General features: G+C 44.6%; 1 protein-coding gene across 1 annotated transcript in view; it reads right to left on the reverse strand.

Annotated features, from left to right (window-relative positions):
• The window catches only part of LOC110535056 (stalled ribosome sensor GCN1), a 48,235-nt gene extending 31,255 nt beyond the window's left edge, over positions 1–16,980 (reverse strand). The window contains exons 1-33 of the mRNA XM_036935737.2: positions 16,894–16,980; positions 15,328–15,430; positions 15,125–15,188; positions 13,903–14,034; positions 13,634–13,742; positions 13,374–13,472; positions 13,093–13,227; positions 12,918–12,986; positions 12,651–12,759; positions 12,464–12,538; positions 12,232–12,360; positions 12,078–12,128; positions 11,861–11,959; positions 11,604–11,777; positions 11,334–11,486; positions 11,086–11,178; positions 10,904–10,979; positions 10,654–10,810; positions 9,484–9,673; positions 9,267–9,391; positions 8,895–9,073; positions 8,658–8,751; positions 8,338–8,451; positions 8,024–8,222; positions 7,698–7,850; positions 7,403–7,584; positions 5,753–5,833; positions 5,187–5,330; positions 3,811–3,935; positions 3,445–3,634; positions 3,247–3,317; positions 2,954–3,119; positions 2,602–2,796 (exon numbers count right to left, since the gene is read on the reverse strand). Of these exons, the coding sequence (XP_036791632.2) occupies positions 2,602–2,796; positions 2,954–3,119; positions 3,247–3,317; positions 3,445–3,634; positions 3,811–3,935; positions 5,187–5,330; positions 5,753–5,833; positions 7,403–7,584; positions 7,698–7,850; positions 8,024–8,222; positions 8,338–8,451; positions 8,658–8,751; positions 8,895–9,073; positions 9,267–9,391; positions 9,484–9,673; positions 10,654–10,810; positions 10,904–10,979; positions 11,086–11,178; positions 11,334–11,486; positions 11,604–11,777; positions 11,861–11,959; positions 12,078–12,128; positions 12,232–12,360; positions 12,464–12,538; positions 12,651–12,759; positions 12,918–12,986; positions 13,093–13,227; positions 13,374–13,472; positions 13,634–13,742; positions 13,903–14,034; positions 15,125–15,188; positions 15,328–15,430; positions 16,894–16,911 (4,053 nt within the window). The 5' untranslated portion in view covers positions 16,912–16,980. The remainder of the gene's footprint in view (positions 1–2,601; positions 2,797–2,953; positions 3,120–3,246; positions 3,318–3,444; positions 3,635–3,810; positions 3,936–5,186; positions 5,331–5,752; positions 5,834–7,402; positions 7,585–7,697; positions 7,851–8,023; positions 8,223–8,337; positions 8,452–8,657; positions 8,752–8,894; positions 9,074–9,266; positions 9,392–9,483; positions 9,674–10,653; positions 10,811–10,903; positions 10,980–11,085; positions 11,179–11,333; positions 11,487–11,603; positions 11,778–11,860; positions 11,960–12,077; positions 12,129–12,231; positions 12,361–12,463; positions 12,539–12,650; positions 12,760–12,917; positions 12,987–13,092; positions 13,228–13,373; positions 13,473–13,633; positions 13,743–13,902; positions 14,035–15,124; positions 15,189–15,327; positions 15,431–16,893) is intronic.
• Positions 16,981–22,248: the final 5,268 nt, after the last annotated feature.

Below are 22,248 nucleotides of genomic sequence, written 5' to 3' on the forward strand. Positions count from 1 at the left end.
CCTAACAGCTGCCCTTTATAGATTTGGCTTTGGCCCCAAATTCATTGCGTGGATAAAGATTCTTTATTTTTCCCCCATGGCTTCGGTACGGAATAACAACTTGTCCTCTGACTATTTTCCCTTGCACCGCAAATCCAAACAGGGTTGTCCACTCTCCCCCTTGTTGTTTGCTTTGGCAATCGAGCCTCTCGCCATTGCACTACGCTCTAATGATGCCATTCAAGGAATAATCAGGACGGGCTTAGAGAATAAATTCTCACTATATGCTGACGACCTCCTTTTGTTTATCTCTAACCCTGATACCCCATTGCCTCGTGCCTTATCTGTTCTTTAAAAAAAATTGATCAATCTCAGGGTACAAGCTGAATCTAGGCAAGAGTGAGCTTTTTCCTGTAAATAAGGCTGCTTTAAAGTGCTCTTTTACAAGTTCTCAGTTTAGGATTGTCCGGGATCAATTTGCCTACTTGGGAGTTAAAGTGACAAGGAAATATTCAAATTTGTTTCAGGAAAACGTTGTTACTCTAGCAGACAGTTTGAAACAATCTTTTACTTTTTGGAATCCACTACCTCTTTCTCTTGTCGGAAGGATTAATGTCATTAAAAATGAATGTGTTGCCCAAATTTTTATATTTATTTCAATGTTTACCCATTTTTATTCCAAAATCTTTTTTTAAATCACTGGATCAAACATTCATGTATTTTATTTGGGATGGCAAGGTACCACGGATTGGTAGAAAACATTTACAGAAGCTTTAGCTCTACCACATTTTCAGGCATACATATTGGGCTGCAAATTTCAGAGCCCTCCGTGTAAACCTGCTGTACTTTCTTCTGTGTTGTGCTCGTCTCTCCCAGTGTCCCTAGGCGAAAGGTGTGTCAACCCAATTGTAAAGCAGTCTCTTAAAATTTGGAATCAGTTCCGCTTAGCCTTTAGCCTCCGAGGCTTTTCTCCATCAGGCCCAATCAATCAGAACATTTTATTTCCTCCATCTTTGAATGATGGGGCTTTTGCCATCTGGCACTCACTAGGCATCGCCTCACTAGCCCAATTATTCTCTGATGATACATTTGCCTCTTTTGCTCAGCTACAGGAAAAGTTCAACCTCCCCCAATCCCACTTTTTCCGCTATCTCCAGACTAGGAACTTTGTCAGAGCTAACACACCTGAATTTCCCCATAGGCCTGCGAATACAGCTATAGAGATGCATCTTGGAGCTGAACAAGCTTCCTAGGGGCGCAATTTCAGATGTATATGCAATCATTAATGACTTACAGAACCCTTCTTTGGTGCCTTTAAAGACTCGATGGGAAAAGGATTTGGGGGAGGAACTTGGGGAAGACACCTGGGAATCTGTGCTGCACAGGGTGCACTCATCCTCTTTTAGCACTAGACACAGCCTCATTCAATTCAAGGTGGTTCACCGTATCCACTGGTCGGGGGCCAAACTTGAAAGAATATTCTCTGATTTTGATCCTACCTGTGTCAGATGTAAAATGGAACCAGCCACACTGTTGCATATGTTTTGGGGCTGTCATAAACTGTCAGGTTTCTGGGAATTCATATTTAAATGTTCCTCTGATATATATATGACACTGTTATAGATCCGTCTCCCCTTACAGACCTTTTTGGAGTACTGCCCATGGGTACCCCCCTGTCAAGAATCCAGTTGGACACTGTTGCTTATACAACTATTTTAGCTAGACGGCTAATACTACAGAACTGGAAGATGGCAGCTCCCCCATCTTATAAATATTGGTTGAGAAATGTGTTGTGATGTGGGAACCCCAAACTGTTTAATGAGGCTTGGGCTCCATTCCGGTCTTACTTTAAACAGTCCATCCTCTGATGGCATTCCAATTAAAACTAAAATAAGTCTGTATTTGTCCCCCCTGTGACTTAAGAGTTGGAGGTGTTTTTGCTGGGGGGGCATTAAGGTCCATGTGCTTATTGATTGTGACCTGTGGATGCCTTGTTCATCTTGCCCGGTCAGAGACTAAAATGTGACCTTGTTTTTCCCAGTTTTTTATCTTTAACTTTTGTTCACGAGTACATAAAATGATGATTTAAAAAATGTATTATTTTAAAGCATTGTAAACGGTTTATTGTTGGTCCAGTGGATGGTCGGTCTGTGGCCATGACTGCTTGTGAGTGGTTGCATTTCTCCACCCCATCCCTCGACTGTTTACAGGAACAATGGTGAGGTGTTTGCACTGTCCCTGTACTATTGATTGCCCTTTAACCTTTGTAGCCTTCTGCCTGGTGTGTTTACCTTGTCTAAAGTATGGTATCTTTAAAGCAATTTTTTAGAAAAAAAATTATATTATTTGTATTTTTTCTAGTTGAGTATATTATTTATATTGCTTTGTGTTGTCTTGTCTGTTTAAAACTGAAAAAAAGTTGCTGGACTAATGAAGGATTCTTGAGAAGAACAGGTAGGCCTGCTAATGTAATATGCTTCCAACTGCCACCTTCATTGACAACGTTTTCATCCAACATAGACGAAGATCCTTGTTGGATCGAAACCTTGTCAATAAAGGTGGTAATTGGCACCATGTTCAGTGTGTGGGCCTTTCTGTCCTTTTCAAGGATTGTTCCAGTACCTGCTGTGAGGGTGTTGAAAGGGCAGTGATGAGCTTGGCCACGATGGGTTTGACCTTGGGGTCACTCTTGTCCAGATGTTTGGCCAGAGAGCCCATTAAGATGACCACACTCTGGCGGACTGAGTCGTAGCTGGCGTCCTGGGGGGCGTCCTTCAGGAACTCCTCGAACACCGGGAGCAGGGAGCTCACATTGTCCTGGAACACAACAGGCAACACACTGCTCAGAAAGGAGACACAAAAATGGATATACTCTATTGAGTTAGTAGGAGTCCATTGAGAGAAGAGCAATTGCATTGGGTGCCAGGAGATGGGTGTGGTTGTATAGAACAAATCAAATAAACCATGTTGGTACCTTTCCGTGTGTGTTGAGGGCGGAGAGGGCAGCGTCCAGCATGCAGCGCCGCACCTCAGGGTGACGGTCATTCAGGGCGTCAGGAACAAAGAACAGGAAGAGAGGAGTGACCTGAGGCTCATCCAGGTACTGACACAACTTGTTCAGAGCCAGAGCGATGCCACACCTGCAGACACCAACACACCCTTAGACACCATGCACAAGGTGGTCCCACTTAAACACAGCAAATAAGGATCTAGAGAGTAGAATAAGAGTTGTATTGACATTGTCGAGTGGCAAGAGCGTCCTCTAACCTGGCTTCCCACTGGTCAGGTGGTTGTTCAGAGATGACTCGCCCTAAAGCATCCAGGACAGGAGGAGGTCTCTGTAAAAACACAACAGTTTCACATTGACCCTGGTTCTACCCTACAATATTACACCACTCCTGATACCCAGTGACTAGTGGCTACTCCTGAGCTGTGATAGGAGGGACACGGTGGAGGGAGACTCACATAGAGTTTCTGGTGGTAGAGCTCATTGAGCTGGCCCAGGACTATGGGAGACTGGTCGCGGTACTCGCAGATGGCGCTGGACAGAGCCTCGGCACCTGCAGTACGCACAGCCTCCTCGTGGTGGGTCACATCCCCGATGAGCAGAGAGCACAGCTCAGGGACTAGCTCTAGACACAGAGCCTGCCACAGCCTGGGGGAGAGAAGAAGGGGAGCAGAGAGGTATGGTCAGTCACAGCAGCTATGCAACATGAGATGGGAGACGCGCTACTTCACAAAAGCAAAGTCATTCTGAAGAGGGGAGCTATATCCTTTATGCAAAGTATTAGTATTATATGAAAAGTGGATGGGACAACATTAGCTACTCACTTCTCAGCCAGAGTCCTTCCCTCCTCCTCCACATCAAACCTGGACACCCACAGCCTGCGGAGGACACTCAGACCACTGGCATCTGTACTTTCTGTAGGCAGAGCCATCTCCATCTCCGTCAGGCCCTGGACAGAGAGAGGGGGGGTGGGACATTAACACACATCCAAAGACCCACGCACAGTAATTACCGTAATTTCCGGACTATAAGCCACTACTTTATTCCCACGCTTTGAACCTCGCGGTTTATACAATGACGCGGCTAATTTATGGATTTTTCCCGCTTTCCCAAGATTCATGCCGCCAAAAAACTGAGCACCGTCACATAATGTGACGTAAATCGAGCGCGCTCAAACTTCCCATCATTCTGATTACGGTAGTCATTTTGTCACCCTCATCATGGCAAAGACACAGAGAAATGCATATGATGCAGCTTTCAAGTTGAAGGCGATCGATCTGGCTGTTGGAAAATAAAATAGAGCTGCTGCACGGGAGCTTGGCCTTAATGAGTCGATGATAAGACGTTGGAAACAGCAGCGTGAGGAACTGACTCAGTGCAAAAAGACAACAAAAGCTTTGAGGGAAGAAAAGCAGATGGCCCAAAGTATTTGCAGCCACTCGACATCAGTGTAAATCGTGCATTTAAGGTGGCGCTCCTTGTTCAGTGGGAGGCTTGGATGACAAGTGGGGAGAAATCCTTCACTAAAACGGGCCGCATGCGAAGAGCAACTTATGGTCAAGTCTGCCAGTGGGTCCTGACAGCGTGGAGCATTGTCAAAAAAATCCACTATCATCAACGGGTTTCGAAAGGCTGGACTGCTGCGTGTTGAAGGGGCAGCATGAGCTCAGCGGGGAATTTGCCTCCGGATGAAAGTGACGAGAGCGACAATGAAAACGATCCAACATTGGATGAAGCAATTCTGAGGCTATTCAACTCCGACACCGAAGGAGATGACTTCAGTGGTTTCAGTGCACAGGAGGAAGAAGATAGTGACCAATGACTTTCTTGGTAGGCTACCGTTTACTGCACAGTACATACACACACACTAATCAAATCGCATTTGTCACGTGCCTGAATACAGCAAGTGTAGACTTTACCGCAAAATGCTTCATAACGAGCCCTTTCCCAACAATTTGTTAAAGAGAACATGAACAAATTGATACAAAATAAAAATAGTATAACAATAAAATAACAATAATGAGGCTATATACAAGGGGTAACGAGTCAGTGTGCTGGTGTACGAGGTAGTTGGGGTGAATCATTGAGGTAATGTGTACATGTAGGTAGGGTATGAAAAGCAGAAAGTCCGGGTAGCCGTTTAATGAACTGTTCAGCAGTCTTATGTCTTTGGGGTGGAAGCGGTTTCCTATTTCCTTACCCTGAGGGCAGCGTCTCTGACAGAGAAGCAGGGGGAGAGCAGAGCCTCCAGCAGGACGTCGATCTCATCCTGCTCAGCCAGAGCACAGCCCTTCTCTCCTCCTCCACTGGCACACACCGCCGTCAGACACTGGGATGCCAGCACCTGAAACACACACAGTATGAACGTACGTGATAGCTCTACTGATTAGTATTTGTCTGTAAATGTGGAAGAAGCATTGCCTGGCCACCCAGACTCCTTCCGGACGTTAGTTTCTTCTCCGCAATGAGTCTGGATCTGTGTACCTCCTCGACCCTTTACCAAATGCAAACACATGCGGGGCTGTCTGATTGGTCTATAAACCAATGGGTTGGGCCAGAGCGGCAGTTTGAAAATTTGTCATTGGCTTTGATACTCTGATTAATTAGAGACGATCCAATCACTGATGACTGTTTTGTACAACGCCCCTCTCGCCGCCACAAACGACTTCTATGATAGAAGTCTCAGACTAAAGTATGTAGCGGCATTGGACCGAGCAGCAGAAGAATTTAGTGCGTCGTTGTCAGGCTGATAGAAGCATGGTGTACCTGCAGTCTGGGTGCTGTAGTGGAGATGACTCTGGTCAGGAGCAGCAGCATACCGAAACGAGGTAGCAGCTCAGGTCCATTCTGAGAGACAGAGACAAGAAACATATCATACAAACATAAGCCCTTTGTCTACGATAGAGTGGAGAGTTTAGGAAGAGAGGACAAGTATATATATATTGATAGGAGACGCCTCAGACAACGGGAGGTGACAACACACTGCTAAACTCAAACTTTTATTTTGGTTTTTGTATTTTAGCTCTTTTTCCTCCCCAATTTCGATCATGTCTCATCGCTGCAACTCCCCCAACGGGCTCAGGAGGCGAAGGTCGAGTCATGTGTCCTCCGAAAAATCCACCAACTTAACCCAGAAGCCAGCCGCATCAATGTGTCGGAGGAAACACTGTTCAACTGACGACCAAGGTCAACCTGCAGCCCGCCACAAGGAGTCGCTAGGGCGCGATGAGCCAAGTAAAGCCGCCCCGGCCAAACCCTCCCCTAACCCGGACGACACTGGACCAAACCCTTCCCTAACCCGGACGACGCTGGGCCAAACCCTCCCCTAACCCGGACGACGCGGGGCCAAACCCTCCCCTAACCCGGACGACGCTGTGCCAAACCATCCCCTAACCCGGACGACACTGGGCCAAACCCTCCCCTAACCCGGACCACGCTGGGCCAAACCCTCCCCTAACCCGGACCACGCTGGGCCAAACCCTCCCCTAACCCGGACGACGCTGGGCCAAACCCTTCCCTAACCACGCTGGGCCAAACCATCCCCTAACCCGAACCAAACCCTCCCCTAACCCGGACCACGCCGGGCCAAACCCTCCCCTAACCCGGACCACGCTGGGCCAAACCCTCCCCTAACCCGGACCACGCTGGGCCAAACCCTCCCCTAATCCGGACCACGCTGGGCCAAACCCTCCCCTAACCCGGACCACGCTGGGCCAAATCCTCCCCTAACCCGGACGACGCTGTGCCAAACCATCCCCTAACCCGGACGACGATGGGCCAAACCCTCCCCTAACCCGGACGACGCTGGGCCAAACCCTCCCCTAACCCGGACGACGCGGGGCCAAACCCTCCCCTAACCCGGACGACGCTGTGCCAAACCATCCCCTAACCCGGACGACGCTGGGCCAAACCCTCCCCTAACCCGGACGACGCTGGGCCAAACCCTCCCCTAACCCGGACCACGCTGGGCCAAACCCTCCCCTAACCCGGACCAAACCCTCCCCTATCCCGGACCACACCGGGCCAAACCCTCCCCTAACCCGGACCACGCTGGGCCAAACCCTCCCCTAATCCGGACCACGCTGGGCCAAACCCTCCCCTAACCCGGACCAAACCCTCCCCTATCCCGGACCACACCGGGCCAAACCCTCCCCTAACCCGGACCACGCTGGGCCAAACCCTCCCCTAATCCGGACCACGCTGGGCCAAACCCTCCCCTAACCCGGACCACGCTGGGCCAAACTCACCCCTAACCCGGACCACGCTGGGTCAATTCTGCGCCGCCCTATGGGATTCCCGATCACGGCTGGTTGCGATACAGCCCAGGATAGAACCTGGGAGTGACGCCTCAAGCACTGCGATGCAGTGCTTTAGACCGCTGTGCCACTCGGGAGGCCCAACATGATCAACTCTTACCTCATCGATGAGTATATCTGTAGTGTCAACCTCGGCGCGGAGTTGAGCGTGCACATTGATGACCTGCAGGGCACGGACCTGCATGCTCTCCGTCTCCTCGATGCTGCCTGAGGAGTCCCTGAGCACGGTGTTGAGCAGGGGGAAACAGAAGGAGAAGGCTGGGGCAGACAGTGGAGCCATGTCTGAAACAACAGGATGAGCGCATTAGCCCATCTGCAGGTAATATACTTGCACTACGTCCTTGATGTGTATTTGTCACTATTGTCTCGCCCTCTCCCTGCGTGTGTGTCCTCACCACCACCCTTGCCCTCTCTGTGTGGGACAGTGTGCATGTGCAGCAGGCCGACAGTGCGCTGGGTGGCTGTATCTAGATCCTCCTGTCCCCAGGCCTCGTCCAGATCACACTCAGGTTTCATCAGGCGCAGCGTCACCTGGCCCACCAGCACAGCTGTGGAGAAGGCCGGGAGTAGAACATGCAGGAGGTTAGAGGAAGTTTCCTCACCGAAACTATTTCCCTGCACAGATCAGACAACTGGAGATATGTAGGTGTGTGGGCAAGAACATCATGAGAGATAGCTCTCCCTAGTGTAGTAGCTCTCCCTAGTGTAGTAGTCCATGTACCCAGGTAGTGCAGCTCCTTGGAAATGAGACAGGCTCCTATGTCGAGGAAGGCCTGCTGCAGGCGTGGGGCGGCCAAGGGGGAGTGGAGGAGAGGCAGTAGGACCTGGAGGACCCCTGGGAGCTGCCAGGAGATCTGGGGAGGCTTCTGGATCAACGTTGCCTCCAGCAGACCCACCGCACACCGCAGCTCCATGTCCAACTGACAACCACAATCACACAACAATCAATGATCAATCAAACAGGAATATTATTATGTCAATGTCCAGAATCTAAAGTTTGAGAAACGGGGTACGTGTTCAAATATCTAGCCGTACCCCCTGTAGTCTCTTGCGAATGGAGGACTCTTTCTCCAGCTGGGCTTGCATCATCTCCTTCTGTTTGCTGGTCAGCTGCAACTCGTCTTTGATTCCTTTCTTCTTCTTGATCTCCTAAACCACATCATCAAAATCCCAGTGAATTTCAAAATTACTTTCTTCAATTATATAATGGTTCCATCATAATTCAACCTACTAAAATGATCTGATAAGTTAACAGAGGAGGATCAAACGGTTCCAATATGCTCCTGTATCTAGTAACCCATAAGATGAGGTAGGAGTGCATCTAGTCTCCATCAATCACAGTCCCCCAGTCTCACCTCCTGCAGCTCCAGTTCTATGATCTGTTCCTTATACGAGTAGGCCTTGTTCTCCCTCTTCATGTTGCCCTTCTTAGTGCTCTCCTGCTGGGCACTGCACAGGAAGAGAATGAAATGTCTTACAAGCAACAACAAAGAAATCAACATAGCCAAGGTGTTTTGGATCAATGATAAGTGTTTACAATGGTAAACCCACAGAACACCTCTTACAGTAGTAATAGTGTGTTTGTGTCCTACCTCTGGATAATGCTCTTGTCATACAGCTCTCCCTCAGGGGTGAGCATGATGGCGTACTCTTCTCTGGTGACCTGCCGCAGCGCCGGATTGGACAGCCACTGTTTCACATGCTCCATCACCCGCGGCAACAGCTTGATAGGAGAGAGACCGGACAGGGCCCCAACCGCATTCCTTACAGCCTGGAGAAACAAGAGGACCAACCATCAGTCAGCCAATAAGAGAACAGGTCAAGTTGGATCATAGGCTTGTCTCAACTAATCACAAGAGCAAAAGTGGGCCTGAACCAACCCTTGGCTGTGAGTGTAAGTATGTATGTGTATTGTAATGTGTACATCTGATATAAGGATGTCACTATGAGAAATATGTTCTGACCTGATTGTCAGCGTTGGCCTCCAGGAGCCGTGGCAGAATGTCATCCAGGTTCTTGTCGATGAACTCATGGGCTTTGATGTTCATGCTGGACAGCAGGTAAGGCCACAGCCCGGGTCGAGCTGCAACTGCATCGGAAGAGAGGAGAACATACGTCAGTACTAGAAGTGGGTTTATACAAACTGTAGTGTGAAAGATGCTATAGTGTAATCCAACAGACCTATGGAGGGATGGTGGGTAACGATGAGGATCTCCATGGCCATCTTGTCTGCCTCGGCCGGGTCGCTCCACTGGCCAGCTACAGAGCACACCACACGCAGCGCTTCCAGGAGGACGCGAGGGGGACTGTAGGCCTTGCCCACCTCAGACAACTCCCCTGACTCCGCCTGCAGCACCTCCTGAGGCAAGACCTGGGGAAAGATAAAGATGCAGTATTTAGTCAGTAGCTAGGTTTCCATCCAATTGGCCACAGATTTTCATGCAAATATTCTAAAATATGCATAAAAACAATATGCGCATTTTCCCACCAGAGATGGTGGGAAAATTTGATTCCCATCAAATTGACTCGTTGCTGATAAAAAGCTGTGAGTGACGATGTAGTGCACATAAAAAAAACTTTAGCGGTTAAATTCCCATGTACCGAATAAATAAATACAAGTAAATGGGTTTCCAGCAAATGTTCTAATCTATAGATCGTTTTGTCAGAAAATGTTTTGCATTATATAGTGAATGTGCCCACTCTGGTGTTGGTTTGTCAGCTCAACAACAGCTCACAGATACCTACACTACACATTCTTTTTATTTGTCAAATGGCAGCCAAGCGTCGATAATCATGTCACCAGAATAAGATATTCGATATTTACTGGAAAGCAGCATTACTCTGTGAAGTTGTTCATAACTTATTTAATCTGCAGCCTAATAAACTGCATGGTTTCCAGAGCCGTAGTGGGAGGACCACAACATATCATGTGACTCCATGTTTAATTCAATATGATGGTTATTATATCAATATTTGCGCAATAAGGCGTTTCCGACGCCATTTCTCGCATAATTAACTTTACAGACACAAAAAGATCTCACCCTGTCTAGCGTATTTTGTTCTGCAGACATTTGGAAAGTTTACCGATAAACTTGTTGTTTCAATCAGGCCTGTCGTGACATTTTTTGACCTGACATGTACTTTACTCACATAAGAAGGTTGGATGGAAACCTGGTTTATGACAAACACAAAATGTAGAGAATACTCTACAAATAGAAAGGAAATAAGATCCATGTCTAACATCACAAATTAATTATTCAGTCATTACTAGTTTATAGTACCACTGAAGTGAGACCTGACACTACAAATCCATTCAAATGTGTAGCGCATCCCATCGTCAACTATTCTTACCTTGTGTTTGTTGATGACCACTCTGAGTTCTCCCAGAAGGCCGTAGGCTAGGCCGGAGCCGCTCAGGGAGAGCAGCTTCTTCACGATCTGCTGTGCCCGCTTCCGCACACACCAACTACGAGACAGCAGCACCGCCACAGTGGCGCGGTGGTACATCCTAAGGAAAGGGGAGCAATTGAGTTACAGTCAGAGGAGAATGGGAACAATGTTTGGAAAACCGCTATGCTTGACCAGCGTCAAAGTCACTTACTGTGATTTGCCATTGGTGAGTCTGTGGGAGTGGTCCAGGAAAAGTCTCTCACACAGCTGTATCACTGTGCACAGAGCTGAGGTGAAAGAAGCAAGGTTTACTGCTCAATGTCATTCCATATCTTGACACTTGTGTGATGACTGATCGTTGGCATATTTGTGTATTGTTTGTTTCTGCCTCACCTTCCTCACTGGCCTGGGAGAGGAACTTCTCTGTGGTGAATAAGGGTTTCTTCTCATCCAGGATCAGGGTCCAGAAGCCAGCCAACTTGGCCTCTGCAGCAAAAACAAAAAACACACAATTTTATGTCAGTCTCCAAACTGATGAACAAGGATGCTGTCCCCTACAGTCAACCTCATTCAACAGAGTCAAAGATCTAGGACTTCATTAATCTCAAGGAGTGCCATGATCCTACTGTAGATTCACTCACCTGTCTGAGTCTCCAGCAGAGACAGTCGACTCAGGAGAACGGCAGCAGCCACACCCTCTGACAGCAAGGCATGCTGGGAGTTCTGGGCCGCAGCCTTCTCCACTGTCTGGAGGAGGAGGGGCACGAGGTCAGACGCCTGTCCCAGAGTGTCACCTATGGAGGAGAGAGGGGTCAGGACTATGACACTGTGCCTCCTGCATGCTGTAGAACTGGATCAATGCACACACACACACAAATAACAAAGTTGCCCAGCGCCTGTGACTAACTGACCTTTGAAAGCCCCCAGCATGGCCTGCAGGTATGCGTGGCGGACAAGAGAGGTGGAGGTCTTGAGGGTGAAGGCCTTCTTGAACCATTCCAGCAGAGCCTTGGGGACCTCCACTGTGAGCCGCCCACTCCACTGAGACAGAACAGCCACCGCGTGCACCAGGGTACCCTCATGGACTGACAGAGACAATCACATGAGCACCTCTCTCTTTACGGACAAAGGGAATGAGAAGGAGGAAGGAATGAGACATAGTTCTTACCTTCTTGTTGCAGATAAGGGATAAACAGCACAGCGATTGCAGAGCTGAGCGTTTGGCTGGAGGTGCCCGACACAGCATGACGGCTGCAGCTGCCGATACCTGGGCAGAACAAGTCAAGAGCAATCAAAACAGGGGTTAAAAGACAACATCCATCTGTCTTCAAGACGAACATACTAAGTGCGGGTTATGAAAGACAGGACACATGGGACAACGTTACCTGACAGCACACTCATCTTCTGGCCGAACGCTGTGAGCTTCCCCTCTGACCCTGAAAAACACACAGTTCTGTTAGTGCAAAAATATACTTTACACGAGGTGCTGTCATATGTTCTCAAATGTTTCTTAGGTGAAAGTATGTGCGATGTCCTTGCCTCCCAGGATGCTGAAGAGGTGTGTGACGACGTCCTGTACAGCACTTGGGTCACTACACTGCTTGGCCAGGTTCTGCATGGCCTGCACTGCCTGCTCCATCAGCTGGGGGTTATTGGCCTTCAACTGGCCTGAAACGCATAGCACAGCCTGGTTTTACACACAGACACACACACACACACACACACACACACACACACAGCTACATTTCTAGATATAAAAGGCATGACTTACTTGCAATGCCTTTTCCAATATCCATGGCATACTGACTGAGGTCAAGTGTCACTGAAGCTAGTAGACAGGAGACGGCTGAAGGAGAGGATAAAATATATATTGAAAAGGACAAAACTACAATACATAGTATAGAATATACACAAAAGTATGTTGCGGTATTGGTTATGATATTAGCTACTGTACTCACTCTGCATGGCATTCTCTGGGCTGCGGAGCATAGCCTTCTGCAGGGCAGGCAGCAGCAGCATCTTGAACTCAGAGTGGGAAACATGCCGCAGCAGCGAACCACTCTTGTCCTGCAGAGGAACACAAAACACATTACAGAGAAGAATTTTCAGCACCAACACCCAAAAGATATTTCACAATACACATCAATTGTGGCGATGGGTGGTCTTTAGGTTGTGAACACCAATCTTTTGATCTCCCTGAGAAGCGGCAGTCCAGCTTCACTCACCAGTATGTGTTGGTGTGGTCTAGTCTTGCTCATGAGGACTGCCTTCATATACAGGTCCAATACGGCACTCTGAAAACAGAATACAGGCGTGGTTAGAGATTTCAAATGTGAGCATATGTACTGACTCAATCTGCAAAAAATATAGAATATACTGAATTCAACTAATATCACTCACCTTGTGTTTCTCTACAGTGGCCATGTCTTTGTGAGTTGTGCAGAAGTCCAGACACACCCCAAGCAGAGCCAGTGAGCTGGGGTTCTGTTCCAGACTCAAAATGGTGCTTATATACTGATCAGCCAGGCCAGGGTTCTGGTAAAAACAGCAGAGACAAGCGTTCTAAATCACAGCAGATCCAATATAGTGATTATACACTGGACCATGGTGACTTTGCCCAAATATTTCTTAGAACTGTCTGTCGGGTCATTCCTTGAACGCCAACTCCACACCATCCTTACCTTTTTCCACATGTTGCTCAGGTTCTTCAGGGTTGACCGCAGTGCTGGCGCTTGAGCCCCACCCACCACCTCAGCCAGCAGCAAACTCTGGACCTCCACCTGTCAGAGGAAAGATAGTGAATCATGAATCATCAGTCCAAATCAAACATCTCCCACAAATGGTGTGGAACTAGAAAGCATACTGATAACTGACATGCTGAAATTGTTTCACAGTATAGAGAAAGGCGCGGCTTCTATAAGCATTGTCCTCGTTCACTTACCAGTTTCTTCCAGATGGGGCCCTCTCTTTTCTCTGGAGCCGAAAACACAGAGCGAACCAGCAGGCAGGTCCAGGCCAGCCCGGTAAAGGCAGCCGAGCCTGTACTCTTACTGACAACACCACAACATATAACAGATGGACAAGGAACCAAAACAAGGTATTCAATATGTGGTTGAATTAGTAAGATATTGCACATAGCACACTGTAAAAGTATATACAAATTGATACAAGGCATTTGGCCTTGGCCCTCTACCTTTCCCCATGTCCTACCTGGGTGCTCCATTCTTGCTGATAACACCACTGTTGAGGAGGCAGTGGAGGAGGCTGGTTGCTAGGATTTCAGGTTGAGACTCGGCCAATAGGCCAATGACTGAGAGGAGGGCTCGTCGAGATGCAGCATCCCTACAGAGTAGCCAACGTTTTCATTTTAACACAACAAACACTACTAAGGACTAAACCGAGCACGCCCCCATTCTCATCGACGGGGCTGTAATGGAGCAGGTTGAGAGTTTCAAGTTCCTTGGTGTCCACATCAACAACAAACTAGAATGGTCCAAACACACCAAGACAGTCGTGAAGAGGGCACGACAAAGCCTATTCCCCCTCAGGAAACTAAAAATATTTGGCATGGGTCCTGAGATCCTCAAAAGGTTCTACAGCTGCAACATCGAGAGCATCACTGCCTGGTACGGCAATTGCTCGGCCTCTGACCACAAGGCACTTCAGAGGGTAGTGCGTACGACCCAGTACATCACTGGGGCTACGCCACCTGCCATCCAGGACCTCTACACCAGGCGGTGTCAGAGGATGGCCCTAAAAATTCCCCAGCCACCCCATTCATAGACTGTTCTCTCTACTACTGCATGGCAAGCGGTACCGGAGTGCCAAGTCTTGGACAAAAAGGCTTCTCAACAGTTTTTACCCCCAAGCCATAAGACTCCTGAACAGGTAATCAAATGGCTACCTGGACTATTTGCATTGTGTGCCCCCCCCAACCCCTCTTTATACGCTACTGCTGCACTCTGTTTATCATATATGCATAGTCACTTTAACTATACATTAATGTACATACTACCTCAACTGGGCCAACCAACCAGTGCTCCCGCACATTGGCTAACCGGGCTATCTGCAGTGTCCCCACCCACCACCTACCCAACCCTCTTTTACGCTACTGCTACTCTCTGTTCATCATACATGCATAGTCACTTTAACCATATCTACATACTACCTCAATCAGCCTGACTAACCGGTGTCTGCATGTAGCCTCGCTACTGTATATAGCCTGTCTTTATACTGTTGTTTTATTTCTTTACTTACCTATTGTTCACCTAATACCTTTGTTGCACTATTGGTTAGAGCCTGTAAGTAAGCATTTCACTGTAAGGTCTACACCTGTTGTATTCAGCGCACGTGACAAATAAACTTTGATTTGATTTAACAAATTACTAACTGGGGAATCCTAAATAGCAGTAGGCTAATTGAGGGCACCTACCTGTATCTGTGTGGAGTGAGACAGAAGAGCTTGCATAGCCCTTTAATGGCTGTCTCTGGTAGCTCTGTAAGGACACACATATACATCATTGTCAATCATTGACACCAGTTTGCTATAATTTTGACCATCCAAGCCAAATACTACACAAGGAGTGAGAGCCAAAAATAAAACAATTATGCTGACTGGGGTATATGTCTTCTCACCTTTGCCACTAATGCACTGCTTCAACTCGCCAAGGACCTCTTTGCGCTCTCTTACACTGGCTGTGGTCACTTTCACAGCAAATTTCTTCAGCGTGTCTGAAACCTGTTGCAATACACAGACATCCGAAATCAAAAAATAAAGCTGTAAATATGTTTTAAGTTATAACTTTGTCAGACGTCTCCAATTGATCAAGATGAAAAAAGCTGGGGCAACATCAATCATTTGTACCACTTTTTTTTTGTTTTAACTTTATTTAACTAGGCAAGTCAGTTAAGAACAAATTCTTATTTTCAATGACGGCCTAGGAACAGTGGGTTAACTGCCTGTTCAGGGGCAGAATGACAGCTCTGGGATTTGAACTTGCAACCTTTGGTTACTAGTCCAACGCTCTAACCACTAGGCTACCCTGTCACCCCACTTGCACTGCATCTCTAAAAAAATATGTTTTAAGTTATAACTTTGTCAGACGTCTCCAATTGATCAAGATGAAAAACAAATATTCTGATTTGACATCGGGCAGAAAATGATGAGACCACTCTTAACAATCAAAACATTTTATTTAGCAAAATGTTCCAACAAAAATAGTCTGTAAAAAACAAAGAACGTCGTGAAATGATTCATGCTACTTAACAAGTAAATTAGTTAGGCTGGCTAAAACTTGCTCATCTAGCTACAACAGCTGGCATTTCGATGCATCTTAATCAACGGAGTTGGTCACCAATATGCACAAGAAAATTCGCTTAATAGTTAGCTAACAACAGCCAGCTGGCCACGTCTTGCTAGTAGTAGCCGAACACAACTCAACTCCACGATATATGATGGAGTTGAGCGGCGACTGGTGTGGGCGGACTGGAGCTCCGACATCACATAAAATGAAATCAAAAACATGAAATTCTCTTGTGTAAATGGAGGCTGTTCTTTGTTGCCGTGTTCAAATGCTTGTAGGATATATGAAACATGGACATTTCGTGTACTCAAATTCAGTTTTTTTTAACGTAATATTGTGTGACGTCTGAACTCCAGTCCGCCCACAATATTCGCCGCTCAACGAGTCCGCTACGCTTGTAGTGGCTAAGTTAGAGGTATATGGGGTGTAATCATTAGTCCAAACAGTTACAAAACGGAACATTGTCCAACGACAACTAGAGTTCATATTGGACAAATCGAGGTAGGTTCCAATCCTGGTTTCGTTACGTTTGGTTCCTAGAGAATACACCCCTGGGGTATATTCATTACTCCAAATAGTGGTAACTTGTCATTGTTTTTCAACGAAAACGAGTGTTTCTATTGGACAGCTGCAGGTACGTCCCTCCCGATTTGCTGAACCTGTCCAATAGAAACGTTTGGAGTCATTATTAAACCCCTGCACTCTCCGCATGTAACGTAACTACTATCCAAGTTGCTAGCTAGCTTACCCAGCTGGATAGACTGTTTACATCTATTTTTTTTAACAGAAAGACAGACACAAAGTAATTATCCCTCATAACATCTTCATTGTCAAAAGTAATTGGTCGACATATTCTCGAGGAAGAATCCGCATAATTTTAAACATCAGCGACACAAACCTGCGTGTCCGCTGCCATCTTGCCGGTCTCGAACTAGGAAGTACTTGTCACTTCCGGTTCATTACAACGCATGATCACCACGTGGAGTGGAATCCTACAGGTGGTACATTTTTGGAATATCTTTGCAATTGATACACAACCTAAAACGTTAACTGTGCACATATATACTAATTTAGAAGGTAATCTCAAGTCTGTGTGTGTTTACTTTCCTTCTCTAAACCTTCCACACTGCAACCAAGGGTCAAAATAGTTGGCTGATAGGAGGTATGTCAAGGACAGATTTAGTCAGGTCTTCTTGCTTTCCTCATACAGAAAAACATTTACCCCACTATTCTTACGAATATTGTTTGTGAATAATGACATCTTGATTTCGCAACTGAGGCAGAGGCAGGTAGATATTTTGGTTAAAAATCTAGTGTGCTAAATCCATTCTTAATTATTCCTAGATGGGTGAAGGTCATTTCTATGTCCTCAAGGTACATTTTGGGGATTTTATTTAATATGCTAAATTGACACTACAATCACCCCAGATCTGTCAAATATTTTAGCAACTTTTCAGATGCCTTTTATACCTCAATTTCACTGTTTTGCCCTTGTCCTCGTCCCTGACCCAGACTTTTGAGCTTCTACTATGTTTTTCTATAAGAAAACATGAATAATTACATATTATATAATGTTATCTACTAAAGAAAGAGTCAATAACATTTATATCAATATTTATTGTGAGTATGCCTTTTATATTGTTATTTACACAAAATATACCTGTCCTTTGGTAGTGGTGTCATTTTCACTACTGAGGGCAAATTCCTCATTAATAAAGTTATGTCAAGAGAAAGTTAATTTAGTTACCAAGGAAACTTATTGCAACATTGAAACACATGTCCAGACATTTGTTCCAGATGTGATGTCCAGAAGTTTTAGAAAAATCGAGGTAAATATTGCTTGTGTAGACAATATTTTTAATGTCAGTCATTTCCAAACAGGCTATAATTTATTTAATTGGTGGTATAATTTTGGGGGAAAAGTGCATTTTATGTATTTAGTGTAAACTCTATGCTAGCTCTAATACTAGCCAAAGCATGCTAAGAAGTCTGTATTTTTTATCCAAAAACTAGAAGCGTAATTTCCATCACAAACTTAACTGCTGTAAATTACGGAAATGACAAAAATCCATAATGTTATTAACATTCTATTTTATTTTTTACTTTAGGCTTATTTAATAATGTTTTAAATTAATTTAATCTAGAAAATGCTCCAAGGTGTGCACAAGTTGAAAACCTAAGTAGTATTTTTGTTTTAGAAGATGCCACATAAAACAGCACAGACATAGAAAAAAGAGACACAATTCCCCAAAAAGACAAAACAGCAAATGAAGGGAACTCCGAAAAACTCAGGAAGGATTTTATTGTTTCAAAATGCCATCATTGCAGAGGTAAAGCAAAAGTATTAAAAAATGCACAGTGCCATTGACAAACAAGTGGCTTCAAAAATGCTCAGAGGCAACATCCTGAGAAAGTGTGGCCTGGTTTAAAGAGCAAATTAAAACAGGCCAACAAGTCTTCAAAATTCCAGGAGAAAGCAGTGTAACATAATTAGCACAGCCACAGAAGAGAAAATCACTAGATTCTGTGAACGTGATGTCAACAGTAGAGCAACAACAGGGGAAAAGGGCACACTAACAAGGAACAAGAAGAAAAAGCAGAAGCTCTTCTTGAGTGACACAATTCAGAACCTTTATCAGAAGTTTAAGAGGGAATATTCAGAGATTAAAATGTCCAACTAAGAATTCTGCAAAATACATCCTTTTTGAGTTGTCAAGCCAACAGTCAAGGATGGGGACACATGCCTCTGCAAAACCCATGCCAGTTCATGGCGGACAACCTCAGTATCACAGTGATCAGCTGCAGCAACATTGAGAACCTTATTTGAGTCTTTGTGCAGTGCGAACCTGAACAAAACGGTCATGTAAACAGACTGCTCCCTTTGCCATGCATACAAGCTTATAACATCTGACTTTGATGTTGGTGAGCAGAAAAACAAAGCTGAAGAGAGAGATGGAAAAACAAAGAGGGAACCATGGAGAAGTTCACTGTACATTTGACATTAAAATAAAAAGTGTGTGGCACACTGTAGATTCTATTGGAGGACTTCTCCAAAAGATTGAAAGAGAAGTTGGGGAAACACGTGTACAACATGCGACATCAATACTCCAAACTAAGGGAATTGGAAAGAGGAGATCAGATGCATATTGACTTTGCAGAGAACTACTTGTGTAAATACACCAGTGAAATCCAGGCAGTTCACTTTGGTGATTCTCACAAGCAGGTGACCCTCCACACCTGTGTTGGACATTCCACAAATGATACAGTTTCACTTTGCTCATTGAGCTCCTCTATATGTATGGCCCCTCTGCAATCTGGGCCCATCTCTCAAAAACACTGGTCTAATTCCTTGAGCTCTGCCCAACCGACTGCTTTTGGAATCTTACTTTGTCTTAAATTAATTAAATGTTTAACAATAGTTGTTGTTCAAAATGTTTGCAATAAAATATTGTTTTCATACATTGTTTTTCCACCACACCTTGTCATTTCCACCACACCCATATTTTTGAGGTAAATTAGTATATTATGTATAATTTACATTGATTGATTAGATAGGGAAATCATATGGTTGTTATCATAATCTTACAAAAAGGTTGGGTGGAAATATCTTATTTTCATGATAAATAAATGTTTTCAGCTGTCACAAAGTAAATTTTATACATTCAGGCATTGTGTTGAATTATTAATATTATGAAAACCTTAAATCACTGAAAATAATATTCATTACAAGTTAATGTACACATGTATAATAAATATGTTATAAATTAATTGTATGATATTTCATTTTTAACGAAAATCTATGTTTAATGGCGTGATGGAAAGTACATTTGTCTATGGCTGTCTGATAATATATACATTTCTGAATAGTACGATCGCAGGCATTATCAGATGTTATTTCTAGACAAATCAAAGACAATTATAATACTGGTAAAATGGTGTTTCAATATGTTTTCTTTTCTGAAAGCTTGCAGGGCCAAAGTGCCCGAAATTGCAGAATCACCCAGATATTATAAAAATGCAAAAATATCAGTAGCAACTGATAATGTAATTTTAGGGCAAGTCAGTTAAAAATAAATGATTATTTACAGTGACAGCCTACGCTGGCCAAACCCTAACCTGGATGATGCTGGGCACGTGCACCACCCTATGGGACTCCCAATCACAGCCGGTTGTGATACAGCCTGGTTTCGAAACCAGGGTCTGTAGTGACACCTTTAGCACTGAGATGCAGTGCCTTAGACCGCTGCGCCACTTTATTAGTAATAGCTACTAATAAGTAATAACTTTTGCATTTATAATGTAATAAATTCTGATAATGAAATAAATTGGCAATAATGTAATACATTTGCTAAATGGATAACATAACGCTTTTGCACATAATGTAATAATGATTACATTGTGTTGATTATTACATTCTGAAATAGATTTTTTTCCCCTTGAATAGTGTAACTTAAACAAATATAATATTCACTTTTTTTCCATGCATATCAAGTGTCATGCTTCAGTAATAGCTGACTACACACCAAACCACGTTCCTGAATCCTAGCTCTAAACCTGATTTTAGCAGTAAGACCCACAACCCCAGTCAATCAGTGATTCAGTCAGTCTGTCTTAATTAGGGTTGTGAGAGAGTGTGTGCCTGGGCATGCAATTTTTGTTGTTCATATAATCCTGCAAACAAAAATGAGACGTTAGGACATCCCCTGAGCGTCACAAAATGGTCACCTAAAGTGTTTTGGACATTGCTTCATGGTCCCCTGGAGGTTTTGTCTAGTTCCCGGTTTGTTAGTGGTCACTCGACCATCTTGTCAATATATTGGATAATCTTTAACCATACTTCTCTGGTGGTCATAGGGGTGATGTTGTTGTGGATACATCAGTCGTTGCGGGCGGGGCTACACTAGTCTGGTTTCATCTCGGGAAATGTTATTCTTGTTGTTATTCACTAGGGTTAATGTTTTAATAAAATAGTTACATTTTTTTCAAATGTAATTTTGGCATAGAATTATGGATTTTTTGTTTGTGTATGAACTATTTGGCAACAAGAAAAAAAAAAGTGCAATCATTTCAGTGGTCTTATCATCGCAATAGCAACATATCTTTCATGTCAAAAACATAGACAGTGTTCATAATAGTAAATAAGTATTCTGCAAGGTTTTCCCAAAATTCTGACACAAATATCCATTCAAAGAACAAGTGAGACAGATTCTCACCTTCACAGAAAACACAGATAACATTTTCCTGAATCCTAAAAAAAATTCAGAGTGAATACAATTGTACTAACACATTTTTTGTATTATTTTGATATTTTTTGTATGTTTGAGTATTTTCTTGTTAATACCTGTCTTTTGTTTTGTTAGACATGTTTGATGTAGCAATGTAGGTTGATTTTTGTATTATGAATAATACAATAAAAAATACATATTTTTTAAAGAGTCTGGTTCCATCTCCACTCTAAGGCAAATTGGCCTGTTATAAGGAGTGAAACTCCTGTTGGATATTTGTGTGATTAGAATTTGGCTAATCACTTGACTGCAAGGTGGGTCTTCAAATGTAGTTTATTTTCTCAGACTACACTGGATATTTGCAATAGTATCCCCCCCCCCTCAAAGTCTGTTGTGGCAATGGACGCAAATAGTTCAAGTGTGACATTTCAAAGCGTCCACACTTTCCATCCGAAACTGTTTGTGATATAACGAAGTTAGTTTGTTTTTGGGGAGGGCTGATTGTGCACACGACATTTTTCCCCTCGAGGCCAGCTGAAAGCCTGCGCCCTTCGTCGGTGATTGGTCAACAGTAGGGATCCTTCAATTGTTTGTTTTACTTGAGAAATACTGCACCAAACATTGTAATGTAAAATTGCGCGACTATTGTCGTCAAAGTTAATGACCGATTTGAGTTCTTAGATACATTTAGACTATTGAGGCATTCAGACTGCTGGCTACAGAATCTCAAGGTGGACAAATGGTACGATTGCAGATTATTTTTCTAGTTTTTCCCAAACGAAGGTCTTTTAAACGAGCAAACTCGTTCAGTTCGCTTAGCAGAGTTCGGCTAAGCGCCGGCCGAACCGAGGCATGCCAACGCCTTTAAATAGGCATGCCATTAAAGAAAGTGGTTTTAGAGTGTTACATTATTGGTTTACTTTATTACACCATTATAAAAAGACGCATCATGTAATCACATTATGCATAAAAATGTGTTATGCATAAACTACATGATCAGCATTTATTACTATAGCAGTTGCTACAGG

Source organism: Oncorhynchus mykiss, chromosome 11 (genome assembly GCF_057628025.1).
Source record: "Oncorhynchus mykiss isolate SJ-2025 chromosome 11, ASM5762802v1, whole genome shotgun sequence".
Taxonomy (NCBI): Eukaryota; Metazoa; Chordata; class Actinopteri; order Salmoniformes; family Salmonidae; genus Oncorhynchus; species Oncorhynchus mykiss.